This window comes from Procambarus clarkii, chromosome 74, assembly GCF_040958095.1.
Source record: "Procambarus clarkii isolate CNS0578487 chromosome 74, FALCON_Pclarkii_2.0, whole genome shotgun sequence".
NCBI classification, from domain to species: Eukaryota; Metazoa; Arthropoda; class Malacostraca; order Decapoda; family Cambaridae; genus Procambarus; species Procambarus clarkii.
Window position 1 is genome coordinate 16,795,802 of NC_091223.1, and position 26,595 is coordinate 16,822,396.

At 37.5% G+C, this 26,595-nt stretch overlaps 3 protein-coding genes across 11 annotated transcripts in view; 1 reads left to right on the forward strand and 2 right to left on the reverse strand.

Moving 5' to 3' along the window:
* The window catches only part of LOC123767396 (uncharacterized), a 168,412-nt gene extending 167,172 nt beyond the window's left edge, over positions 1-1,240 (reverse strand). For all 9 annotated transcript variants that reach the window (XR_006773968.2, XR_011224596.1, XR_006773967.2 and 6 more), the window contains exon 1: positions 1,046-1,240. Coding sequence is in view for 5 of the 9 variants with exons in the window: in XM_045757073.2 (XP_045613029.1) it covers positions 1,046-1,151 (106 nt within the window). In the remaining 4 variants the exon portion in view is untranslated. The remainder of the gene's footprint in view (positions 1-1,045) is intronic.
* A 296-nt stretch (positions 1,241-1,536) lies between these two features.
* Mesh1 (Metazoan SpoT homolog-1) lies at positions 1,537-11,197 on the forward strand. Its single transcript, XM_045757074.2, has 3 exons — positions 1,537-1,816; positions 5,456-5,604; positions 10,915-11,197. The coding sequence occupies exons 1-3, from the start codon at positions 1,687-1,689 to the stop codon at positions 11,194-11,196; spliced, it is 561 nt and encodes a 186-aa protein (XP_045613030.1). The 5' UTR covers positions 1,537-1,686; the 3' UTR covers position 11,197.
* Positions 11,198-17,281: 6,084 nt separating this feature from the next.
* Positions 17,282-25,342, reverse strand: LOC123767398 (GPALPP motifs-containing protein 1). The gene is made up of 6 exons (XM_045757075.2): positions 25,229-25,342; positions 23,798-23,901; positions 22,832-23,382; positions 22,506-22,670; positions 18,842-18,985; positions 17,282-17,527 (listed from the first exon to the last, which is right to left on the reverse strand). The coding sequence occupies exons 2-6, from the start codon at positions 23,880-23,882 to the stop codon at positions 17,369-17,371; spliced, it is 1,104 nt and encodes a 367-aa protein (XP_045613031.1). The 5' UTR covers positions 23,883-23,901; positions 25,229-25,342; the 3' UTR covers positions 17,282-17,368.
* Between the last annotated feature and the right edge of the window lie 1,253 nt (positions 25,343-26,595).

The window sequence follows — 26,595 nt, forward strand, 5'->3', positions numbered from 1 at the left end:
GCTAGTCACCCCCTGTTACAGGCGCCCTTACAGCCTAGCCACATATTATAACTGGGCATATTTAACTACTGGATAGTTAAACCACTTAGCGTGCCTACAGGATATATTCAAACTACGCTAAATAGTTCCTGGCTAGTCCTATTAACCTATGGTCAGCGTCCAGGCTAACACACTAGGCTAATAGCACTAAAACTAGTTGCATCTCCTGCAGGCTAGTCAACGCTACACTGTGGGCCTTTCACTACGATAATCCTAGTGCTCTGTTTCTTGTCATAATAACTCATGTATGAGTATATATGTATACAAGTATACTTGTATATCATTAACGGTGATGTTACGCTTATTTCATAACGACTCAAATTCTCATACCTCTCTAGCTCACGAGTGCATTATATACGACTATATGGGATGCATAATAAACTAATTATCTTTAAAAAAAAATTATTATGGCCGCAATATAATGGGTGTAAAGGTACGCCCAAGGGGGGTGAAGAGGGGGGGTGTATGGGGCCCCATATCACCCCCTACATGGTTTCCGTGACCACATGTTCCGATCGTGTCCACTCAGGTAGGGTATTAAAACCAGCACACTGATTCAGGTTATTACTGAAACACATCCCGACCATTGACTCACTTTAAACCTCCGGACATCCATTACTCCATTTTAATTTAATGCCCATTCAGACCTGTCTCTCCTTGCTGTAGTGTATGGCTACTGGTCTTGGATATCCGTAGACACACTGAAAGATGGTAGTGAGACAGTGGCCATATATGATGCTCTGGCGGAGATAAGCCTCGCTTCCGAACTATAGAGTAATGGAAAGCGAGGATTTTTGAGCAACTTCTTATTGATCATACACCCAAACCGGACCTTTTGTAACAGGAAATGGCTTCCATATAGCGGGTGGTTTAGTGATATATGACGCAGCGGCTGGGGTAAGGCAGGTAAAATGGCAACAAGTGTTGTTTGTGGAGGGAGGAAAGCCTCGGCGTACCTGGAGATGAACCACCATGGATGCTGAGGCTGCGAGGTTGCCCATCTTACCTTTCTTCAGGGGAGAGGCGACCGCTGCGGGGATTCCCTCACTACTATCCTGGGTCCTGACGCATCCTGCCGTTAGTCCGAGGAGTAGAAGGAGGAAAGTCGGCATCCTATGCGCCTTAAAGCGGTCATCGGGATGAAGATACGAATCAAACAAGGTATCGACTCAAACTGACGTCCGCCATGAGCCTGTCTCCCCTCCCCCCTCAACTGCTCAACCGAGCTACTATTGACCACAACCTCCTCTCTAAATATTCTCTAAGTCCTGAAATACTAAACAATTTGTTATTTAATACAGTTTAGAGTATAAATTCAAATTTAAGCAACGACGCCCATTTTTTTAGACTAAAGACACGGGATTATCACCATGGTAACATCTCACACACATGCGTACACCGCACCTTCTTGAACCATCTTACGCTTTCCACAGTTTTGTCTTTCCTGACTGTCAATTTGCAGGTGAAAGGTGTAGTGTATGGCAGGTGAAGAGATGCCGAGGAAGGAGCAGGGGCAGGTGAGGAAGGGGGGGCCAGCAGGAGCCCGTCCCTGGCTGAGGCGCAGCCCGCACCTCTGCTGCTCCCCTCGACTCACAACAACAACAACATTGTGTTTAGGCCTGGCTCTCTCTCTCTCCCTCCTCAACCATGGCTAGCAGCTCTCCTGCCACCTCACCGACTGCGGCCATCATCAAGTGTGTGAACTTTGCAGCTGTCAAACATAAAGACCAAAAGCGGAAAGACCCCGAACGAACCCCGTACATCAATCACCCGATTGGTAAGAACCCCCCCCCCCCCCGCTCCGGCCGGCATTTCGTTTTGTCAGGGACAAGAAGCCTGTATATATACATATATATATATTTATTTTAGGGTTATATCGACAGACCCCCCCCCCCAAGGTTGAACTACTGCCCTTCCCTAGGATGCAAAAACACAAGAGGCACCTAACGCCTGGTTACTTATTTATTGCTAAGCAAACAGAGGCATTAGGTGAAAGGAAACTTGTCTAGCCATTAATGTCCTGCCCGGGAATCGAACCGGGGATTCCCGATTGTGAGTCGACAAGGAAGCAAACTACTAAAAAATATTGTGGAGTAAGAGTATGGGTTCAGTTCCGAGGCAGGAGAAATGAGAGCCACTAGTGATGAGTGGAGTAATAATGAGAGCCACAAGTGTAGTGACCCTCGGGTAAATTCAGGAGAAGGTTTGGGCTTTTCCTTACATAAGGTATCTCTTGTTTACCTCGTGTCAGGGTAGACTACCCTGACTGAGTGATGTGCGTCACACACTTTCCCCCCACCTTGATTGCCGATTCACAACCACTAGTTTACTCTGGTTGTAAGTTAGAGGCAGCTGCTCACCATTTCCTGTGCTTATGCAACTTGGCCTATCATGGAAAAACCTATAGGCATAGAGACTTGTTTTGTAATGTTTTGAAAGTGCTCTGTATTTGGTAAGAGCAGTGCTTTCTATAGTACAGCATTTTGAGAATTGTCTAAATAAATCCAAATTTAACCTAGCATTTGATTAGTACTAGTACATATATCCAATTAGCTTTTACCAGTACTGTATAGTATATGGATCCTATATGGTTTACAGAATAATTTTTTTTGTGTGTGTGACAAAATTTAGAGAATGCATTTACAGCTGCCTAAAATTGTCAACACGTAATGTTTGGTAGCACAAGAAAGGTGCCTCTGTTGCAGGCAGAATTTCATATCATTTTAAGTCGGTTGCAAAAGTTGCACGAATCGACTTGAGAATGGTCCAGGACGGACCGAAACGTCGTCGTCCCTTCACCTTCTAGTGTGTGGTCTGGTCAACATGCTAGATTTAAGCCCATTAGACATGCTGTTTGCATGCAATATGTTTATAAATTAGAAAGGTCTAACTGGGTTTATACAAACTAGGCAGTGGTAATGTTTTATCATGTATCAAATATAGTGCAGTGTTGCATGGACCTGTATTTAATGTATTGCAGATGATTACAAAGGAATTGTAGAGAGATCTACAAGAACCCCCACAAATGGTTAGAAGGCTGGCAAATGCTTTCATAACAGTAGACATAAAAACTACCAAGCCAACAACATTACAGTACCTTGCAACAGATTGATGAAGAAAAGAACCTTGGTTGTCAGAATCCTCCAATCACTAAAAGTTGCACAAGTCACAGCTGCAGTAAAAAAAAAGCAAACCACACCATATAAATAGTCAAATGAATCTTTGACTTCAAAGAGAACAAGGTAGTTATTCAACTGTGAAAATCTCTGGTATGCTTCCATTTGGATTTATTGTATTCAAGCATGGAGACCTCATCTTCAGAAAGACATATATAAAGCAGACATATCTGCTTTGGAGAAAGTTCAACACTGGGCAACAAAAATAATCTCAGAACTAAGTCAACTTTAATTCACGAATAGTTGAGATCCACAAGATTAATAACACTGAAAACCATACATGATACGGCTAATCTCATGGAAACTTAAATTACTGAACAGTTTTAAGGATATTGATCCAGATCATTTCTTTAATGTCATCGGCAAATTTTTACATCATACAGCATAATCCATTATCGATGTCATAATGTCATATACTGTATATAAAAGTTAAACTGGTTCCAGACTTTCCCTGTGAAATTGATTTTAACATCTAGCATGTATTTGCATAGCCAGTTTTCCAAACAATTTCATTGTCAACTATTCCATTTGCCTTACTTTTTAAAAGTGGTTTTTCAATGAAGAACTTCAACAAAGGCTTTCTGAATGTCCAGATATACCCTATAATATCTTCTGTCTTGCTTTCATCGAATACATTAAAAAGACTGTAAAGGAACTAGACATTTTGTCAACCATGGACGATTTATAAGAAATTCACACCTAAATGACGACTATAAATATTATGCTACTCTGGTCTATTGTCTACAAATCTTGTACCCATGATTTTATCAACTACCAATGTTAAGCTGATTGGAAGATAATTACAATTCTTATTTCCCTTTCTAAGTACAGTATACAAATCATGTAACATTGATAAGTTTTCACTCCTGTGGTACTGTTCCTGTTTCAAGTGATTTAAAAGTTCTGTATGATCCAAGGCATCATGATTTAATTTTAAACTTCCCTTAATATTCTTAGATAAAAGTTTAAGACCAGATGTTTGCCTTATTTAGTTCTAAGAGTAAATCCAGTTCAGAGATTGTAATAAGTCAGAGAGATGTTTTGTTAATTACTAGTATTTAGCAATGCTGATGTTAAAGAAATGTTATTTTAATTTTCTCAAGGTAAATACAGGGCAATTAACTCATTTTATTTTCTTGCTGTCACAATTTTGTACTGATATTGTTCCCATAGTCTTAGAGAAATATCTTTTGTTTCTTATGTATCCATAAAATTCCTTTGGGTTTGCTATTATGTGCAATATGACACGCACACACATTCATTTGCTAAAATGTATATTCCATAAATCAACAACCCCACTTTCAAACTAATACCCACCCTGGTTTTTTCTAAGTCTGGACCCACCCATCACTCACATCGTGTTTCATTCTGTGTTGTTACATTTAGCACCCTATTAACATACCCTTGTTACACCATTTCATCAATCTGTACACCTCAATCATTTTCCTCCCTGCTCTTTACAACATGCAAACCAAACTTGTCCTATGTACTCATAGGTTAGGGTATACAGTAATGTATTGCTCGGTCGATTATTGAAATGCTCCCGAGAAAGCGGTGCAAATTTTTCAAGATGGCGTAAAACACCACCACTTCCACATGCCTCCATCAAGTACCATTATCATCTTTACAATGTTCAAACTTGTTATATCCTATGTATTTATGCATTAAGTTATGCATGCACCTCTTCTAATTCTGAGATAAGGCAGCCAGGGAATGCCTTACTCACAGCTAATCCTCCTGTTTTGGTAGTTAGTACTATTTATACAGTAGTAACGATGAGGACCATAGTATATATATATATGTACCGACATACAATGAAATTAGAACATAGAAATCTGAACTATTGAATTGGACAAACCGGAAAACGATACTGTATTTTACTTGTTGCTTTGACAAATTAAACTAACCTATCCTAACCTCCCTAAGCCTAATACACTATATCTGAGACCTAATATAGTACATATGTGTGCAATACTAGGCCTAAGAATATTTAAGTTTGTGTTTTAATTTTATTTATTTTAAAAGAATTCCTTAGAAGTCAGTATACTACTATCTAAAAGCTAAGAACGTACGAATTATGATTACTGACGATCATCACAATAGGTACTATTTAAACAGAAGGATGGTTTGCTTTCTCAGTCACAGTCAAGCAGTCAAGCCATGTCTGATTTGTTACATTGCCCTCATGTTACATTTAGCGATACATTTTGTGTGAATCTCATTTTTTTCTTTCGTTTCAGGTGTAGCTTATCTTCTAGTGGAGGGAGGGGTGGAAAATTTAGATGTCCTGCAAGCTGCTCTTCTACATGATACAGTTGAAGACACTCAAACTACTCTTGAAGAAATTCTTAATGAATTTGGGCCTGAGGTAGCTGGCATTGTTGCAGAGGTCTGTGGGGAAGAATTGTTACTTGTTTTAGGATTAGAATTTATTTGTCATAATACTTTAATGTATGCATATGATAATGCCCTTTCAACAGTGATGGAGACTTATTGTTGACCAGACCACACACTAGAAGTTGAAGGGACGACGACGTTTCGGTCCGTCCTGGACCATTCTCAAGTCGATTGTGATGAAGAGATAGGGACAGGCAATAAACAGGCAAGAGAGAGCTGAGGAGGAAAGTAAGGTGTAGGGGATAGTAGTAATAATGAGAACTGCAGAAGGCCTATTGGCCCATACGAGGCAGCTCCTATTATAACCACCGAAGGAGATAGTAATAGGAATAAGAAGAGGATAGCAAGGAAGTGTAGGAGAAGACAATGAACAGAAAAAGGGAGAAGAGTATACAGTATACAGAGATTTCACAGTATATACTCAAATGCTCTAATCTTTCTAACAAACGTGACTTAACATAAGCTTACCCCTTCCATTTATCTTTCTTTCTCTTTACTTTTCTTTCTCTCTTCTCCCTTTTTCTGTTCATTGTCTTCTCCTACGCTCCCTTGCTATCCTCTTCTTATTCCTATTACTATCTCCTTCGGTGGTTATAATAGGGGCTGCCTCGTATGAGCCAATAGGCCTTCTGCAGTTCTCATTATTACTACTATCCCCTACACCTTACTTTCCTCCTCAGCTCTCTCTTGCCTATTTATTGCCTGTCCCTACCTCTTCATCACAATCGACTTGAGAATGGTCCACGACGGACCGAAACGTCGTCGTCCCTTCAACTTCTAGTGTGTGGTCTGGTCAACATACTTCAGCCACGTTATTGTGACTCATCGCCTGCACATGGAGACTTATTTATGCAACAGCATATCTTCTTGAGGTCATCTTGAGATGATTTCGGGGTTTAGCGTCCCCACGGCCCGGTCCTCAGTCAGGCCTCCTTTTTGTTACACACCCCCAGGAAACAGCCCGTATCAGCTGTGTAATTCCCAGGTACCTATTTACTGCTAGGTGAATAGGAGCATCAGGGTGAAAAAACTCTGCCCATTTGTTTCCGCCTCCACCAGGGATAGAACCTGGAACCTCAGGACTACGAATCTGAAGCACTGTCCACTCAGCTGTCGGGTCCCATAGTTGAAATTTTTAATGATGTGTTTGAGAGAAGATTGATGAAGGTAAATGTGGACAAAAGTTAAGGTAGGAGAGTGGAAGAAATTCTGTGGAAAATTAGTTTGAATGAAGAAGAGCTTGAAGTGGTTGATACTTTTAAATACCAGGGAGCTAGATTCACGAAGCAGTTACGCAAGTACTTACGAACGTGTGCATCTTTCCTCAGTCTTTGGTTACATTTATTAAACAGTTTACAAGTATGAAAACTTTCCAATCAACTGTTGTTATTGTTATACACAGCCTCCTGGTGCTTCTGAGCGCATTAACTGTTCAGTAATTGTAAACAAAGCTGTCAAAGATTGAGGAAAGATGTACAGGTTCGTAAGTGCTTGCTTAACTGCTTCGTGAATCTGGTCCCTGGGATCTATGATTGGCAGAAGAAAAGTTTGTGATGGAAGAAATGCTAATATAGGCTTTAATGAAGGGATGTTAGTGCCTATTTTTATACACAAGTGCAAGGTTATTGTTGTATGAATGTAAAAAATCAAAGAGTTACGAGCAGTAGAAAAAGAAAATCAGAGACGTGTGTGGTGTTAGGAAAGTGGTCATCATAATTACAATTTTTCCAATTCCCGCTTGCATCAAACAGTCCCGGTCCCGGTAGTACAGTCGGGTTCGTTCTCGACGCAAAATCGAGAATTCCGGGTTCGAATCGCGGGCAGGACAGAAATAGTTGGGCACATTTCCTTTCACATAATGCGCTGTTTACCTAGCAGTGAGTAGGTACTCAGGAGTTAGTCAGCTTGTTGTGGGGTTGCAACCTGGGTGGGGTCAGTAATTCAGTCTTGGAGGGGAAGTTATCTTGAGTTATCTTGAGATGATTTCAGGGTTTTTAGTGTCCCCGCGGCCCGGTCCTCAACCAGACCTCCACCCCCAGGCAGCAGCCCGTGACAGCTGACTAACACCCAGGTACCTATTTTACTGCTAGGTAACAGGGGCATAGGGTGAAAGAAACTGCCCATTGTTTCTCGCTGGCTCCTGGGATCGACCCCCGGGACCACAGGATCACAAGTCCAGCGTGCTGTCCGCTCGGCCAGACTGACTCTGACCGAGGGAGGGGCCTCGGTATAAGTCTACTGTGTATGAGTACACTCTGGCTTCCTGTCCCCTGACACAATGAATTATTATTTAAATAGGGATGGATCAGTCCAAAAGAAAATAGAAGAACAAGTTGGAAAGAAAGAATAATGATGTAAAGAGAGAAACCCCCATTCATCCATTTGTCACATCTTTTACTCTACATAAGCATTCTGCAACATTCAACCCATCAACCAAAATTGATAGTATTTATAGCAATTTTTGGTGAAATATACAAAATGGACTTGTACTCCAAAAGATTTTTTGTATTGTTGGAATACCACAAAACGACATGCCAAAATTTGGAACGGCAACTATTCAACCTGACTTGACCTAGACCTAAATAAGCAATGTTAGGTCTAAAATATGCCTTCTTAGGCCTAATCTAATACATGTGTGTTATGCTAGGTTTAGAAAAGTTTAGATTTAGTTGTTTTCTTTCTTGTGCCCTCTATAAAGTTAATTGTACAAAATTTAGAGGGTTTTTTCTTCATTAGACCATTTTTGTATATTACACCAATAGTTGCTATCATTTGTGGAGGATGTGTTGGCAGCGTCATGTTGAACCAATACAGTCTCACTTCTGCAGTACATGCACAGAAGTTCCATACTGCCTCACAACCAGGTGTTAAGTATTTCCCTTGTTATTTACAAACTGTGTAACATTTTCTCTGAGTTGATTCCATATTGTCTTAAACCCTGTTCACTCACCGTGCTTGTTCATCATCTTGGCTTTCTCTCTCTGTGCCTTGAACTATACTTGAATATTCAAAATTAATTAGTTATATCTATGCACTATGATCAAGCATTATCAATACTATTGATATGTATTACATTTGTACTCCACATTGTTACATCAAATTAAACAAAATTCATACTCTGTGAATGTCCATTATCATCAGAATGTCCATTACTGCATCTTTAATTCTTCATTTTTCATGCTCATACTACACCAACATCTCACATCTGGACATAAGAGATGATGAATACTATGAACACCCACCCTTTCGTGCAACCTGCTAGCTGCCCCTCTTCCTTTTTTCCATTTGATATTCTTCCTAACTGGGGGCATTATTGTCTAACATTGGTGGAAGTCAGCCTCCAGGAGTGTCTAAAACAAACCTTCAACCAACCCCATGATCATTAGTCTGTCATAACCCTAATAGATTCTGTATCTTTGAGTACGGTGTAAACTGTATTATTTTTACACATCTAGCTCCAATTTCTACATATACACACCCATAAAAGAAATCCCACCTATCCATCCACACACCCAGGCAACAACCACAGCTTACTGGAAAAACCAGTAATACACAAAGTAGTATTAGTATACAGTAAACTTGAACATAGTGTAGGGCTAAAGTTTACTCTTGTGCAATTGCTGATACTGTCGTTGCTACTACCAGAATCAGGATCACTTTGAGGTGAGGGGAGGGGAGGGTCAGGAATCAAGCAAAAAAAGGTGAAAAAATCCTACTATATGCACGACAAAACAAACAACTGCTTGAGGGAACAGAGGCACCCTGAGGGAAATAAACCAAATGATTGTTGCTTCTGGGTAAATATCTTGATCCTGATGTGCCCAACTTTCACCAGATAGGTGAATCTCAGGTCACATGAGATTTCAGGCAGCCTGCCACCTGCCTGGTATAGCCCTTCCAAAACCTGTAGCCTCTGTAGGGTCCTCATCGGCATCTCTCAGTTAAGTGGTTGGCTTTCCCTGGAACTTATGTTCTACTAGGGGTTGGGGGGGCTGTAGCTATGTTTTTGTTATGGCATCATGATTGTTTGCCAGCCACATTGGGTGTCTTTGCATTTTATTTTGCTCTGACTGTGGCAAGGGTTCCTCTTTCTGGAGTCAGCTTGCATTTCACAATACCCTGTTTGAGATCCCTACTGTGGCAGCGTGGTGATGGAATATTTGTATTCTTTTGCCGTTTGCCAATATTAACAAATATTCCTAAGTGATGACACCAGTTACATATAAATTTATTAATACAATGCTGTATACCGTTTCATAAATTTTTGTCATAGAGGATATTTGCCCTATTTCTCGGAAACTTACTCATTATTTAACTGACGCAGAGTTTGTTTGAAAGGAAGAATGCTGACATGTGACTATTAAGAAAACCCCTGTAGGCATTAACTTGTCCTCATTTTATTGCATGCAAAAATGGATAAAAGATATTAGTATGATTTTGACCATAGTTGCATAATACAAAATTGTATTTCTTAAGCAAAAGTGTGGCTTCATTCGAGGAGTTGCCTTTCCTAATTTTTGTATAACAGTAAGTACAAAACTAACTAAGCCTAATTTAACCACGCTAGCATTCTGGCATTTATTTACTGCTTACAGGACAAATGGTATATAATACTTCTTTAATTGGTTTTCTGTCACAAAATCATAAGCATATGGGAAAGTTGAATGGTTGTTGTTGTTGTTAAAGATTCGCTACCTGGAACAGAGTTCCAAGTAGCACGGGCTATGGTGAGCCCGTAGTGCCTTGAACATTTGAATGGAAAGGCAAAGTATTAATGTCCATTACTAGGGGCAAAACTGGGCTAGGCCTTGTGCCTGTATAGCATCCACATGGATTAAAATGGTAAATGATTACATTTTTATTCTATATACAGTGATTTCCTGCTTAAGTGAAACCTGGTCCACTAAAAAATGTAATCCATTGAAAGGATTCAGATTCAGTTAGTGCTCGACGCAACAAATTAAATATAAAGATTATCAAGCTATTTTCACTAGTAAGGACTTGTGGTATCAATGAACAAGAACAAATACAGCAAGGTTTGATATTATATTTCCATTTGATTTTGGTATCAAAATAGATGCAAATTTATTCTGCCATTTGCACTAATAAGTGTTCAGAAATAGCTACAGTGAAATGCAATAAAACAATGGATACACTAGGATAATTGATAAGCAATTGTTGTGTTGAGGCTACTGTACATTATAATGTAGTATAACAGTAGTAAAAGAATGCATGTGAGATTGTCTATAATTATTGTTAACTTCAAATGCCCAGTAATTTATTGTATTACTCTTCACCTTAGGTTACAGATAACAAGACCCTTGACAAACAAGAAAGGAAAAGACTTCAAATTGTAAAGGCAGCCACTGCATCCAATGAGGCTAAGCTCGTTAAACTAGCCGATAAGTTGTACAACTTGCGTGACTTGGATAGAGTCATGCCTGAGAATTGGACACAAAAGAGAGTAGAAGAATACTTTCATTGGGCAGCTCAAGTAGTTGCTGGCTGCAGAGGAACCAATGTTTTTCTAGAAAAGGAATTAGATAAGCTATTTATAAAAAGGAAGGTACCAATAGATGTATAAATTCTTTAAAAAAAAATGCTCCCCCCCTAATTTACACAAAATATATAAAGTACTGTATTCCTTTCCCACTAGTTGTATATAATGATAAATTTTCCCAGGCCTCATTAATAAAATAAATGTTAATACTGTATATCCTACTGGGCAATACCTCTTTAAATTTTTATTTTCTTATCCATATGCCTTATATAGTCTTCCCGGCTTAGTGCCTTCTTTAGATAATTTCTTGTATCCATATTTCTTTGTTGCACTGCACTTTGTCAAAACTTGCAAGTTTTTCTTTATTATAATGTTTCCATCAGCTGCAACGTTTCAAACCTCATTAGTTTTGCTCTTCAAATTGCCCATATATACCATTCTTCACTTCCCTACACAGTACTAATGTAGCTTACTTCACCTCTGCTTCTCGTATGGGCCAATACGAGCCTCATATTGGGCCAATATTCCCTGGAAACACAAACCGAAACTGTCTCTATTTTCCGCTTGTTACAACTTGTAATGAAGTTGTTACATCTTGGCTTAACGTGTTTATGACGTATTGGAACGTTGTTACAACATAATATATCGGTTGTTATAACTGGTTAGGAAGTGTTAAAACTTGTTCGAACGTTGTACCAACGTCGTAGTTTCGGTGTGTGTTTGGCAGGTTGGCCCTCGTATGGGCCAATAGGCCTTCTGCAGTTACCTTTGTTCTTATGTTCTTGTTGTTCTTATGTTCTCTGTTTTGTTGATTTTGTATCCACAGAGTATTTTCTTTGTCGCTTTTCATCGTCTGGCATTTTACTTGTATCACTTGCTGACCTTCTCACCCCCATACACTTCAGTGTAGAATCTTCAGGTAGTATGAAGGTATGAAAGGTATTTCTTATTTGCTTTTACAAGATATAGTATTCTCTGTTTTGGCTAAATTAGTTGAAATTAAAATAAGTTTATTGAGGTATAAATTATACAAAAAGGGATGAGGTAGCTCAAGCTATTCTCACCCCGTTCAGTACTGTGTTCATATATATACAGTACTGTATATATACTGTGTATGTATGTATGTGTGTGTATGTGTATGTATATACATATATATATATATATATATATATATATATATATATATATATATATATATATATAATATATATATATATATATATAAATATATATATATATATATATATTATATATATATATATATATATATATATATATATATATTATATATATATATGTCGTACCTAGTAGCCAGAACTCACTTCTCAGCCAACTATTCAAGGCCCGATTTGCCTAATAAGCCAAGTTTTCCTGAATTAATATATTTACTATAATTTTTTTCTTATGAAATGATAAAGCAACCCTTTTCTCTATGTATGAGGTCAATTTTTTTTTATTGGAGTTAAAATTAACGTAGATATATGACCGAACCTAACCAACCCTACCTAACCTAACCTAACCTATATTTATAGGTAAGGTTAGGTTAGGTAGCCAAAAAAAGCTAGGTTAGGTTAGGTTAGGTAGGTTAGGTAGACGAAAAAACATTAATTCATGAAAACTTGGCTTATTAGGCAAATCGGGCCTTGAATAGTAGGCTGAGAAGTGCGTTCTGGCTATTAGGTACGACATATATATATATATATATATATATATATATATATAATATATATATATATATATATATATATAATATATATAATATATATATTATATATAATATATATATATATATATATATAATATATATAATATATATATATATATATATAATATATATATATATATATATATATATAATATATATATATATATATATATATATATATATATATATATATATATATATATATATATATATATATATATATAATGTAACACACATACATCACAATCAATCAATATATTCTGATTGATAAACATATACATTTCTCAAATTAGTTTGTGATACTTTAGCGTCTTTAAAGTTAAATAACCATTTAACTGTAGCCTGACAGCTGGGTGGACAGCGCTTCGGATTCGTAGTCCTGAGGTTCCGGGTTTGATCCCCGGTGGAGGCGGAGACAAATAGGCAAAATGTTTCTTTCACCCTGATGTCCCTGTTACTTAGCAGTAAATAGGTACCTGGGAGTTAGACAGCTGCTACGGGCTGCTTCCTGGCGGGAGTGTAACAAAAAGGAGCCCTGGTCGAGGACCGGGCCGCGGGGACGCTAAGCCCCAAAATCATCTCAAGATAACTCAAGATAGCCGGGCATGTGAATGTGTTAAATACTCAGTACAATTATACAATACAGTATATCCATTAATTTTCAGCAGAAGGGTGTATTATCTACACTGATATTAATATACTCAATAAGCTGCACTTTTCACAGAGTAAAAATCGAGTATGAAAGTTCACAAATTTTGGTTGTTATGCACATTTTATGAAGGGAAAGTACAAGTATTATTTACTTCACTTCCTTAGGCTTATACAGGTAATGCAGCACACTTGGTAGTCTCAAGCTCTCGGGTCTACGCCAGCCTTCATAATTTCTAATTTTCCACGTCGGATGTGCTTTATTCCCCACTGTTGCTTGCCGTCTCTTGCACGGCTATTTTGGCCCGAGAGGATGACGGATTAAAACAGGTTGTCTTGGTTGTCCCAGTTAGCACCACCACTGGGTTGAAAGTAAAGAGGGTATCTTCATTATCTAATTTATTTTCATTGGCCACACTAACCCTGCAGCAGCATGTGGTGGTAATGTACACATTTTTGTCAACCTCCACATTATCTTTGCATTAGCTTATTTTTGTTTAATTTTTCTTATTTGTGTAAGCGGGAAATAATTTCAGGGATTTAGTGTGAACATGTACAGTACTTAATTTACTTTTTTAAGTGCCATATATCAGCCTTTAGGATAAATTTACAACATTAATAATATATTTCTCATTAATTTATTTGCAAAAGTATATACAAGCAAAATTTTAGTACAGTATTGTATTATAAATGGAAATATTTTTGAAAACTATTTTGATTTGAGAACCCATTTGTGATAATGGCTGTATATTGCTGTACTGTATATTAAAGGAATATATTTATCACTTTACTTTTATTATTCCAAATGGTTTATTTCTAAACACACAGTATCTTTTTTTATATTAGATGGAATATATTGTCTAAATATGAAGAAACGTGTAACATTTGCTATAAGAAAATCTAATTATTTGGTCGTAAATAGTTTAGATAAAGGCCAAATGTGCAGAAATCCTAAATGTTAGCAAATTAGAAATGAAATTGCCTGGATTTTGGAGGTGTTGCTATTTACTAGATTAACATCATGGAATATATACAATCTACTCATTCTCTATTGCCTTGATTTACATGTTTCCAGTGTTATGAAGTTGCTTGTCTCCAAACACTAGAAAGCTATCAATGTTCTCAGTTGACTAAAAAAATATTTATAGGTTTTTTGCAAAATGTTATATTCAGTGATACTGGAATAGATACTATATATGCAATACCCATTGATATTGGGTATTGTAGATATAAATCCATGGAACAGCCTACCCGCCGAAGCTGTAAATGCCAAAACTCTCATAACTTTTAAAGTACAATTGAAAAAGATCATAAAGGCAAATGGGGGACCTTCGACAAGCCGCCAACTTCCTGTCCTTGTCGAGGCCACTAGTGTTAGTGGCTCTCAGGTAAACTATATTTAAATAAAAAAAATTGGTTGGAATTTTGTCGCACATCCAAGTGTCAATACACCCTGACGCTTGTCAACAGATGGCAAGACATTACCCATTTGTAAGGGAATTTAGCTAGTAAAACCATGTTTTCGGCTATATTCTACATCCCCTTCTTTCCATACTACTGGTAAAACACTAGCATAAGGTAATATTAAGTAGCTGGCTTCTGGGTTAATAGGCTCTGCGAGTGTCTGGAGAGAGGTGCCTGTTTCCTCTATTTCTGGTGGATCATTCCTCAGGAGTCATTGAGTATTGAGACATGGCAGCAGCACTCATATGCCAACATTCTTCAGTTGTTTTTGTATTGTTTTGTGACATTTTCTTTGTCGTTTCTCATGTCCGGAGACTAAGAACTAACTGCATTCACCGAATTATTCCTTGGTAACTATACTGTTATGGTATGAAATTAATTTGCTTCTGAGTGATGATTTATGGCTTGGGAACCATTCAAGCTTTCTCTCACAGCAACTAAAATTTGATGATAGAAAAGTAACTGATTTTCTTAAGAATTATGCACTAAATCATAGAATAAATATTAAAACATTAATTATTCTAACAGGTTTCCATTAGATACCTTTCATGTTACAATTTATTTTGAGATGGAGGTACATTTGTGTGTTTTAAGCCTTGTGCCTCACTGTCCATAAGAAGTAGTTGGGCATACTGTTGCCCAACTTTACTCATCCAGAGTTTATTATTAACCACTATATCTGACATACAGTCTGTCAAGTGCTTTACAAACACCTTTTTCCCAAAAAATGCCTGTTATCTAATTTGGGCTAGTTCGGATAAAAAGCTTGGATAACTGGTGGGGCGGGCATTCTGAATAAAGATGTGCAGTAAAGATGGAACTAGTTTGTCCAGTGACCATACACAGTGCCAATTGAGCACTGTTTATACACTAATGGATGGTTCAGAAGCTTTAAACTCTGCCATAGCATTAGGTACATTAGAGTACATGGTGAAAGGCAGTCTGCTGAGGTTACCTCATCACCATTAATCTCCACTAATCAACTCAACATTATCATCATCCACCACCACCTTTTCTATCTAAATAACAATGCTCCATCAACTATAATCTTTAAGTTAAGAAGTGGATCAGAACTTATACTGGTGATGATAAACAAAATACTCAAATTTCTGCAACAAAATTGTCAGTTTTTTCCCGTAGCTTTTCAGGATGATGTACCACTTATCCGAACACAACAGGTTATCCGTTCAGTCAGTTCCGAGGGGGTTTGGAAGGCACGTGGCTAACTGTACCAGATAATTCATTTTGTCAGTGACAGCCTGTGTACATATGTACATTAGGATAATATTAAAGTACCCCCATGGTCAACTACCGACCCTCCCTTGGATGCAACCCCACAACAAGCTAACTCCTAGGTACCTATTAACTGCTAGGTGAACAGAGGCATTAGGTAATAAGAAAAATACCCAACCATTTCTGTCCCACCCACGATTCCCAATTGCGAGTCGAAAACAAACCCAATTGTACTACAGAGATCCTGATTTCTATAGGCCTGTGGGTGTCTGGAGAAAGGTGTCCATTACCCCTATTACTGATGGCTCATTCTCATAATTCATTCTTAGTTATTAAGTGATCATGATTTTGTTGCTAGCCACAGTGCTGGTGAAAGGAGCAAGTTTTGCAACCACAATCTATACATTCTCATGAGAGAATATGATACTAGTGTTATAGTCTTGATTTTGCTAAAATTGTTGGTCCTGCTGAGAGCAGGGGTGTTGGTGCGATCACAGCAGCACCACCTACTGCAAATAGCTCTTGTATGAGGAAATGGCGAAGATTGTGTAATGTGTCTTATTTTGATTATGTCGCTATTAGTGGCACAGGATTTTGTTAGTGATGACACCTGTGAATTATATTATTAACAAGCATACTTTGATGAAACATTAATTAAATATGATGAAAGGGATATGAATAATCTGCAATATATGTTATGCAGTCAAAAAATACTCACATTCATGTATGCAATGGTAAAAATAATGTACTGTACTGTACTGTGAAGGACACTGGCATTTCTGGCACTGGTTATCTTAAGGTTATCATTATGGTAATAATGATATAGTACTGTATCACTCATAGCAGTACATTGTAAGTAATTATAGGAATCAAGTTGCTATTGTGTAATTTCTTATGCAAGGAATAATATATAAAAAAATTTACAGCATGAAATGAGCTGACATTGGGGGAGCAAGAATACCTTCATTATCATGCAATCAAACCATATATATTTTAGCATTTTAAATTCGATTTTGTTTAATAAATTATAAATTGTCATATCTATTTTAAATCTAACAATAAGAAGTAAAGCACAACTTAAAACAATTCTTCAGTTTATGAGGCAAACAGAAAGACATGTTTTAATATAGTAATTTTTACCAAAAAAACGATGGGCACATTTAATAATTATAAATTGCCACCAGTAAATGGTAAGGACAAACAAAATTACAAAAATTTTCTGTCTCCAGAAGAAAATCTGTCATTAAGCTTCCGGGCCTTCTTTAAGATGTTGCTTTTTTGGGCATCATCAAATTTATTCACGTGTAGGTCGTCGTCTCGACTGAAGGGACGTCTCTCCTTTGGTCCAGATGCATCTTGTGTTTCCTGGTAAGCAATAATATATACCTCATTATCCAGTGAACTTAGCTTACCTAGTTTGACAAATTTAATTTTATTATAAAAATGCCTTAAGGTAATGAAAGTACTCTAGTGAAAAATACACTAGGGTAAAGATTAGTTACACTTAACCTTTTGAGGCACTTTTAAAGCATGTTTATAAAGTTAGTTAAATGTGAAAGCTGCACAATAAAAGATGATATTTTTTTAACTAAAAAAAAAATGAAACTAGAGAGTGAGTCAGGGAAGGAAAGTGACTGATGTATTGAATACTTTGGTTAGAAAGAGCAAAACAAAAGGTTGAACAAAGGAGTGATATTGCCTCTTATGAATACATCACACACACACTAGTGTGGCATGAATGCAAAAAAAAAAAAAAAAATTACAGCAGTATAAGTAGATAATCTCAGAAGCATGCATGATGTTTTGGGAACATATAGAATAAAGAATTAAAATGTCATAGAAGATGTTGAGTATTAAGAAAGGTAAAACACATCCTTGGGAAGAATGATTGGAATAGAAACATGTTGCTCACACTGAACGAATGGATACATTGAAGAAGAGTATAAAACACATCTTTGGGAAGAATGATTCGATTAGAAACGGGTTGCTCACACTGAACAAATGGATACATTGAAGAAGAAGAGTGTATCTGAGAGTTGGGCAACATGACGATTGACTGAGGTAGCTAGGCGGCAACTGTTTGAGAAGCGGGAGAATGCATTTCATTTGTATTTGACAAGTTACATTGAGCACTGTACACCTGGTCTTTAGAAAACTGTGGTGCTGATGTAATTTGCTGTTGGGTGGTGGTGCTGATTTTCTATAGAATATAAAATACAGTCAATAAGTATAACATAATATACGAAAGCTTTCACCTTTTCCTATAGTTTCTTTTTAGGGGGGGGTCAAACTAATGCCTCCCCATCCCGAGAGAGTTGGAAAGAGGTTAATGTTGATGATGATGTAAGGAAGTCCACAAAACAAATAGATTGTCAAATAATGTTTGAACCAAAGACATTATATGAAAGTGAATTTTGTGTTGATAACGAAATCTAAAAATGTTAGTATATCATATTGTATTTGTAGTTTTAACAAGGTGATGTTGGTGCTTTCATATTTCTGTTCTGATCATAATGAGATATTTTATACAATACAAACACACCCACCCAAAAAATTACTCTCATTCATTCAGTTCCATAGACTATTTGTGTATAGTGCTCCATACACAAGAATAACTAGATAAGAACTATTTAGTGCAGCAGCTTATATGCAAGAACAAAAATGATGTGTACAATATACCTTCATTTTCTTCTGGTGTAAATCTATAAGTGGCTTTGCTCTTTTACTTTTGTTGTACTCGTTCACTTTTTCAGAAAGTTCTATATCACGCTTACTGCTTGCAATAAGCTCAGGGGTCAGTTCCTGTTGTCCTTCTACACCCATCTGAAAAAAAAAAATATCCTGCATTACGTTTTAAATATAAAATACTGTACTTATAAAAACTTGAGAGGTGCTGTATACAGAACTTAAATGTTTCAAGAATGCATACCCAACTGAATGATGCAGAAACTGAAAGCAAACAGGAATATTTTTTTATATAGTATAGCCAACCCAGTACAATAATAAAATATATTTTGTAGATTGAAAAATACTATACAAAAGTTTTATTTGTTAAGTTAAAGAAAATATGGTATGAAGATAAACTAAAACAAAATAGTGTGACATATGCTTCACTGCCTTTGAGTTTAACTTCTGTATTTGTATACATTAATAACTATGCTGTTAAACATAAATTATATTTTTAAGCAAACAATATGCAGTGTTTTGGGAAGTAAATTTCATTAAATTATGGGCAGAACTATTGAGAGGTTCTTCTTAACCTGTGTACAACATCCTGCTTTTCACAGAAAACACAACACCATGTCTGAAATTATCAATACAACAATGTGAAAAAGATATTTATAAATGAGAAAATACAAATTTATAAAAAGAGAAACTAAAAGATATTAATTATATATTCTTTTAACCCTACCACTGCACTAGCTGACATATCAAGGGGTGTGGTGGTGCATCAGCCGACATATGATTATGTTAGTATATCGTAAGATTCGAACCTCCCATGTATATAAGGGGGCACACATTTGCTTCCTCAGATCTCCAATAACCATCCCCCATCTTGGAAAAAACATCCCAAGTCCCCCTACTTTCCTTTCATGGGCTTGGTAGCGTGTTCTAAGTTACTAAGGCCTATGAAACATTCCTAAGGCCATGACTTTAGGAATGAGTAGGGCAGCCATACTTTGAGCCACTGAAATGTTCACAGCAGCAAGTGAGTGATTACCATTATATATTTCAGGCAAAATGTGTGCTACGTCTAATTATAACATTTAGGCTTATATATTATATATTAGTATGAATAAATTTATGCACATATATACAGTATATCTGTGTACAGCATATGTATATTTTCAAAATTATACATAATGAACACCATCTTTGACACATAGATACAACTTAGAGTGAGAAAACAAAATAAATAAAGTGTGAAATATTGAAAACAAATTAACACAGTTATTCCCATGTGGTAACTCTCCTAATTAAAAAAAAAATGCAACTTCTCCAGGCATCTACGGTTAAACTCCAAGAGATAGAGACTTTTTACTTGGATTTTCATGCTTCCTGGGTGCTAATGAACAATACACAAAGAACAAATACTGTTTTGTAACGATTCATTTTTGTCGCACCATGGGAATGTCATTAACCCCTGCACTGCACACCTTTTATAAAGTCCAATTTACAGATAAAATATATATTTCAATTACAGTCACTTGAGGAAAGTATCCCAGTCCCCTATTCCAGGTATGTATAGACTACCTTAAATTCAAATAATATTTAAAGGTATTCTTAATACACATGCCTTCCCTACCTACCCTCCCTCCCTCTGTCTGAATAGTTCAAAGTATGTGGAGATAGTAAAATAGGGAGTGTGGGGTTGGTTGTCTGCGAGGGGTAGTCAGGTAGGATGAGGCAGATGCGGGCAGCAGGTGATGGTTATTACATTGGTAGGTGGTTGAAATTTGTGATTTGGGTATATACCTAGGTGGTATGTTGGGGTGAGTGGAATGGATGTGTGGATGCTATGTGCACTGGTGTCACATATTTCAGAAATGTTTTGACATGTGGTATTGTAGAAGGTCTTGATGAGGATGTGTGTGTGTGATTTGTAAGTAGATATGAGTGGGTGGGTGCTGTGTGCACTGATAATGAGGCTAAGATGGGGGTGAACTGAAGCTGACGTATGTACCTTTCTGACATGAGGCTTTCCTTCTCTATGTGCAGCTGGGTTCCACCAATGCCACCCACTCTTGCTTCATTCGCGCGCGTGCGTGCGTGCGTGCGTGCGTGCGTGCGTGCGTGTGTGTGTGTGTGTGTGTGTGTGTGTGTGTGTGTGTGTGTGTGTGTGTGTGTGTGTGTAATTACCTAAGTGTAATTACCTAAGTGTAGTTACAGGATGAGAGCTACGCTCGTGGTGTCCCGTCTTCCCAGCACTCTTTGTCATATAACGCTTTGAAACTACTGACGGTCTTGGCCTCCACCACCTTCTCACTTAACTTGTTCCAACCGTCTACCACTCTATTTGCGAAGGTGAATTTTCTTATATTTCTTCGGCATCTGTGTTTAGCTAGTTTAAATCTATGACCTCTTGTTCTTGAAATTCCAGGTCTCAGGAAGTCTTCCCTGTCGATTTTATCAATTCCTGTAACTATTTTGTATGTAGTGATCATATCACCTCTTTTTCTTCTGTCTTCTAGTTTTGGCATATTTAATGCTTCTAACCTCTCCTCGTAGCTCTTGCCCTTCAGTTCTGGGAGCCACTTAGTAGTGTGGAGGGGGGAGTGTTTATGCAAAGAATATGAGAGAGAATGGGCCAATAGGCCCTCTGCAGTTCCTACTACTAGCCCCTCTACTTTACCTTACTGTACTTTGCTCCTCATCTCTCGTGCCTATTTATTGCCTGTCTCTACTTCCTCATCACAATCGACTTGAGAATGGTCCAGGACGGACCGAAACGTTGTCGTCCCTTCACATTCTAGTGTGTGGTCTGGTCATCATGATAGAGAAAATGGGCACCGACACAGGAAACACAGTGTAAACAACACAACTCATCAGTTACTACTAGACTAAGGAGTCAGCCACATCCATGGTTCCCTCAGGACCTGAGTGGATACACAAGTGCATAGAGAGAATGCATGCTATATAATAAGGAAAACTATATTTAATTTTTTTATATACAGTAGATATTTGAAACAATATTAGGCATTGCTCTTATGAATACTGAGAAGCAAGAATATACAAAAGTCTTCGTTAATGTGATGAGCAAATCAAACTGTATAACCTTTCACAAATCTTTCAAATACTCTTTAAAAATTTAAATTCTTAAAATTTCTACACAGATTGCCTCGTGAGTCATGGAGGCCCAGAGACGACAGCCCAACTAATTAAACACACACTGTAGGAATTTGTCTAGTTCCCTTGACTTGATAAAATTTATATCCTTGTTCTAATCTTATTTCTTACACTTACTGCTGTTTGAATGGTATGTTTATACTTGTAGCACCACTATTTTATAACTGGGTTTATCCTAAACGTTTTATGTGGCTGCCTGGAAGGGGCTGAGAAGTCTTGCTAGGATTATACAAGAAACAACCCCTTCTTACACAAATACAAGAGACAAAGCTAATAATAACAGAGCAAGACATCACAAGATACCTACAAGATAATTCATTATACAGTAGCAAACATGAAGATACACTTGTATAACATAAGCAATAAATTATTATCATTTATGCCTTGGGATCCCTCCATCTTTGAAGTGGAGACCACGTAGAATCTTCCTCATGCATTTATAAGCCTTCAAAATTATTACCCAAGAAACACATGGAAAAAGTTCAAAAGGTCTTACTTCTGATTTTCTTGCTTTATCAGCAGGAGTATCAGTCCACCCCGAGCGATCCCCTTTTGCTTGTGGAGTCTTACGCAAAAACTGACGAGCACTCAGACCACAGAAATTTGGTTTGTCTTCAGGTAATTCTGTCATCCATGATTCACGTACTAGGGTTTTATTGTCCTGTTGAACATTGTAGGTGAGGTAATATCTTAATAACATTTTTATGAAGAATTGCACTTACTTTGTATTAATACACACAAATATATCTTCAGTATATTCATATTAGCCAATTATACCAACAATTAATATTAAGTAGCTACAATTACACATTAGCAACATACTATATTTTTTCCTTCCAGTCTGTCTTTCATTCTCTGTGCCCTGAGTTCAAATTGTCTGACTCTGTATTCTTCCTCATTAAATTCCTCAGTGGGTGGCACTGGCCCTATCACAGATCCATCATTGTTGTCTTCACTGTCACTGTTTTCTTCCTTATCATTCTCTCTATAAGGCACTTTAGGAGGAACAAAACCTTTGGGAAGTGTTGGCCCCACAATGCGTCTGTTGTCCTGTGCTGAACGTTTTTCTTGGTTTTTATTTAACAAATGTGGAGGTAAAGCTGGTCCGTACATATCATCTTCATCATCATCATCATCATCAGACTCGGAGTCTTGTTTCTGTGTCAGATCATGTTTTACTGCTTTGTTGGGAGAATGATCACTTATTCTTTGTAGGTTCTGTTTCTGAAGATTTGGTGATAATCTTTTCTCATTTAGACTAGCACTTTGGTTGTTGCTGCCCACTCCTATTTTACCTAATAAATGTGGAGGTAAAGCGGGCAGGAAACTATCTTCATCCATACTTTCATCATTTGATTGGGATTTTACCTCGGCTGTAAGTAATTTTTAATTAACATAGAGTAATATAAAATTAAATTCACAATTCAATGTAAGTCTAGTTTATATAACTGGCATTTTTTTTAAATTAAATCTAGTCCATTCCCTAAAGGTTTTCACAAGTTTACTGAATTTAGTCAGAAATAAATAAATGAATATCTGCTAATTAAATGCACATACCATTTGCATTTGTGTTAATTGCAACTGTTTTTCATTATGACTAGATCTACGATTTACATTTACTCAAACAAAAACACAAGCTGTTCCTTTAAGTAGCATGCTGTTTACCATGAATACATTCCCACATGAACTTAAGGTCTACTCTAGCTGCTGCTGAAATTACAAATGTCAAGATAATACCCATATTATGACTTAGATAATGCACCAACCATAAAATTAGTTTTTACCCACCTCTGTTCTTTTCCACTGAGCCAGTCTTCATACTAGGTCGTAAAGGTGGTCCATAGGTTTCACTGTCACTATCAGATGCACTCATCTTGGTTTCTGCTTTACAGCTGTAAATAAAAATAATTTAAAGATTATCTTTAAATTTTCTTAAAATATACACATCTCCACATTTATATCGCTTTTACTCATACCTTCCATGGAAAGCTTACCACTTACAGTACATGCCTTTAAATATTCTTCCCAATATCTACCTCTAAATATTCTTTCTAATATCCACCCTTAAATACAGTAGTCTTTTCCCATATCTCAGCAATGATTTTTACATCCTCATTAGAAGGGCTCACAATCGAGGGACCCAGGTTCAATCCCCGGGTGGGTCAGAAACAGTTGGGCACGTTTCTTTTCACTTGATGTCACTGTTTACCTAGGACTAAAATAGGTATCCGAGAGTTAGGCAACTGTTGTGGGTTGCATCTTGGGAAAGATCAGTAGTTGGCCTAAGGAAGACCTCAGTCAGTCTAAGAAATGGGTTCTTATCCCTGACAACAAGAATCATCATACACCTATGGGCTCCCGGTTCAACCTTAACGACAAGTGGATGTCTGGACTGAGGGCCCTCTGCCTGAGGACACCAGAACATGTGATGCAATTTTACCCATTGAGTTTCAAAACTGCCATGAGGCATTCCTTTTCAATGGTCCAAATTGTTAGGATGTCTGACACACTATCACCTAAGGTCACAGGGAAGTTTATAAATTTTTCCATTTTGTGGTTAATCCTTCGATAGAGATGGTATCCAGCACTAGCTTGGCCGAGAGGTGGCTTGAATTGGAGGGCCTTGGCGAGCTCCTGGTGTACCCTCGGAGTATGGTGGGCAGCTGGCTCCGGCTCTCCCAGAGGTTACTGGAAGACATTTTTGCATATTTGCCCATTTGGGTACAAGTTTAGGAGGGAACTTTTCATCTCTACCTCGACTTTGTTTGGCTGCCCAGTGTTTTCTTTGAGAGGTGGGGAGGGGGGGGGGACAGCCTCCTTGAAGGACTCTTCGGGGCCCCCTATACTTCTGCCTGCAATGTGTTTATTTGCCGGAAGCCATATTTGTTTCCACCAGCAGGCGACGTGAATATTGTTATAAGGCTTTGCGTTTTACCCTTCAAGGGAACACTGGGGCACATGCCATCGTGGCCCTTAAATTGCTATGCGTGCTAGTAACTTTACAAGAATGTAAAATCATCATTGCTATGTACTCTCTTAACCTCACCCCAATGTACCTTCTTGTATATAAATAAATAAATAAATCAACATTGTCTTGCTATCCAGACCACCATGACGGTAACCTAAGGTTATATTTAATTAATACCTTGTATTAATTAAATATGACACTTCTTGTATTTTGGCTATCAATATAACAAAATAAAATACACGATAACAAACCTACAAATCGGCAAAAATTTTACTAAATAAGCGTGCCAATGTCCGCAGCTGACACCACCACTTTTGTAAACAAACTAGAGTAGAGACTGGAGAGCGAGCTGGTATAAACTCTTGTGTTATGCTCGACAAATATAGTTATTGTTTCATATAACTTTATTAGAATTAACTAACGGTAATATAACTTATTTGTGTTATTTTATTTTATTTTATTAATATTTGGTATCAACGAGAGCGCCCCGATAGCTGATAGCCCCGCGTAACATTGCACGTTCATACCTTATGAAATCTTCCTTATTATGGCACTTAAATAACTTCTTTAATTATTTGTACTCACGAAAATCATATGGTTGAAAAATCTAAAATAGAAAAATAAGTTAAATAAAAGCTAGGATATAATTGTTTCAGACCCTATTGATTAGTTCATTTTTGAACCGAAGAAGACCAACTTTACCTGAATTTACCTGAGGGCCACTATATCTCTATTGGAATCTACTTAGACAGATAATCAGTGGCTTGTCAAAGGCCGCTGAGGATTTCAAATCCTTTGTTCCTGAGGAATTTTTCCAAGTGGATTTTGAAAGGGAGTAATTATATGTAATTATAATTATTATATTAATAATTATATAATTATTATTAATTATGTCTTGGCATTTACAGCTTCCGCGGATGCAGGCGGCTCCTTAATTGGATTTTTACCTAAATTTATGGAAATTCCACTATAGGCAGCCGGTGGCTTGCCAAAAGTGCTTTTTTTTCGTTAAAAGCTTAGGTACACACGACAATGTGCTGTTGACCTATTCTAAATGAAAGAGAGCGGAGTATGGATCAAGAGACAGCTAATATGAGCTCATCTATAACACCCCCCATCTCGCAAGATAGTTAATCATAAATGGAATCAGAAAGAAACATCGAGATGCAAGTCTAAGTCTACTAGCCTGTACTAGCAAACTCTGGGTAGAGCACGTGAATATATTCGAATCGTTGTGAGGGAATATGAAGCAGTTATAGAGCTCACACGTTTTAGAGCTGGGCGGTTTTTAGCTCAACTTCTTTTTAAACTGAGTTTTTAGAGCTCACAGTTTTAGAGCTGGACGGTAGAGCAACGGTCTCGCTTCATGCAGGTCGGCGTTCAATCCCCGACCGTGCAAGTGGTTGGGCACCATTCCTTCCCCCCCGTCCCATCCCAAATCCTTATCCTGACCAAGTGCCAAATAGTCATACTGATTAGTACGCTCCCCTGATAGTTCCCTTCCCTTCATACCATATGGTCTGAAGTCATTGCTATCAGGGATTGATTGATTGATGAAGATTAAGCCACCCAAAAGGTGGCACGGGCATGAATAGCCCGTAAGTGGTGGCCCTTTTGA

Excerpts from the sequence above, each read along its gene's own strand:
- Mesh1 (XM_045757074.2), top strand. The coding sequence starts at position 1,687 with ATGGCTAGCAGCTCTCCTGCCACCTCACCGACTGCGGCCATCATCAAG. Across the intron at positions 1,817-5,455 it reads GTACATCAATCACCCGATTG|GTGTAGCTTATCTTCTAGTG; the intron begins GTAAGAACCCCC and ends CTTTCGTTTCAG. Across the intron at positions 5,605-10,914 it reads TAGCTGGCATTGTTGCAGAG|GTTACAGATAACAAGACCCT; the intron begins GTCTGTGGGGAA and ends TCTTCACCTTAG.
- LOC123767398 (XM_045757075.2), bottom strand. The coding sequence starts at position 23,882 with ATGAGTGCATCTGATAGTGACAGTGAAACCTATGGACCACCTTTACGA. Across the intron at positions 22,671-22,831 it reads GACTGGAAGGAAAAAATATA|GACAATAAAACCCTAGTACG; the intron begins GTATGTTGCTAA and ends AATGTTCAACAG. Across the intron at positions 18,986-22,505 it reads ATAAAGCAAGAAAATCAGAA|ATGGGTGTAGAAGGACAACA; the intron begins GTAAGACCTTTT and ends TTTTTTTTTCAG.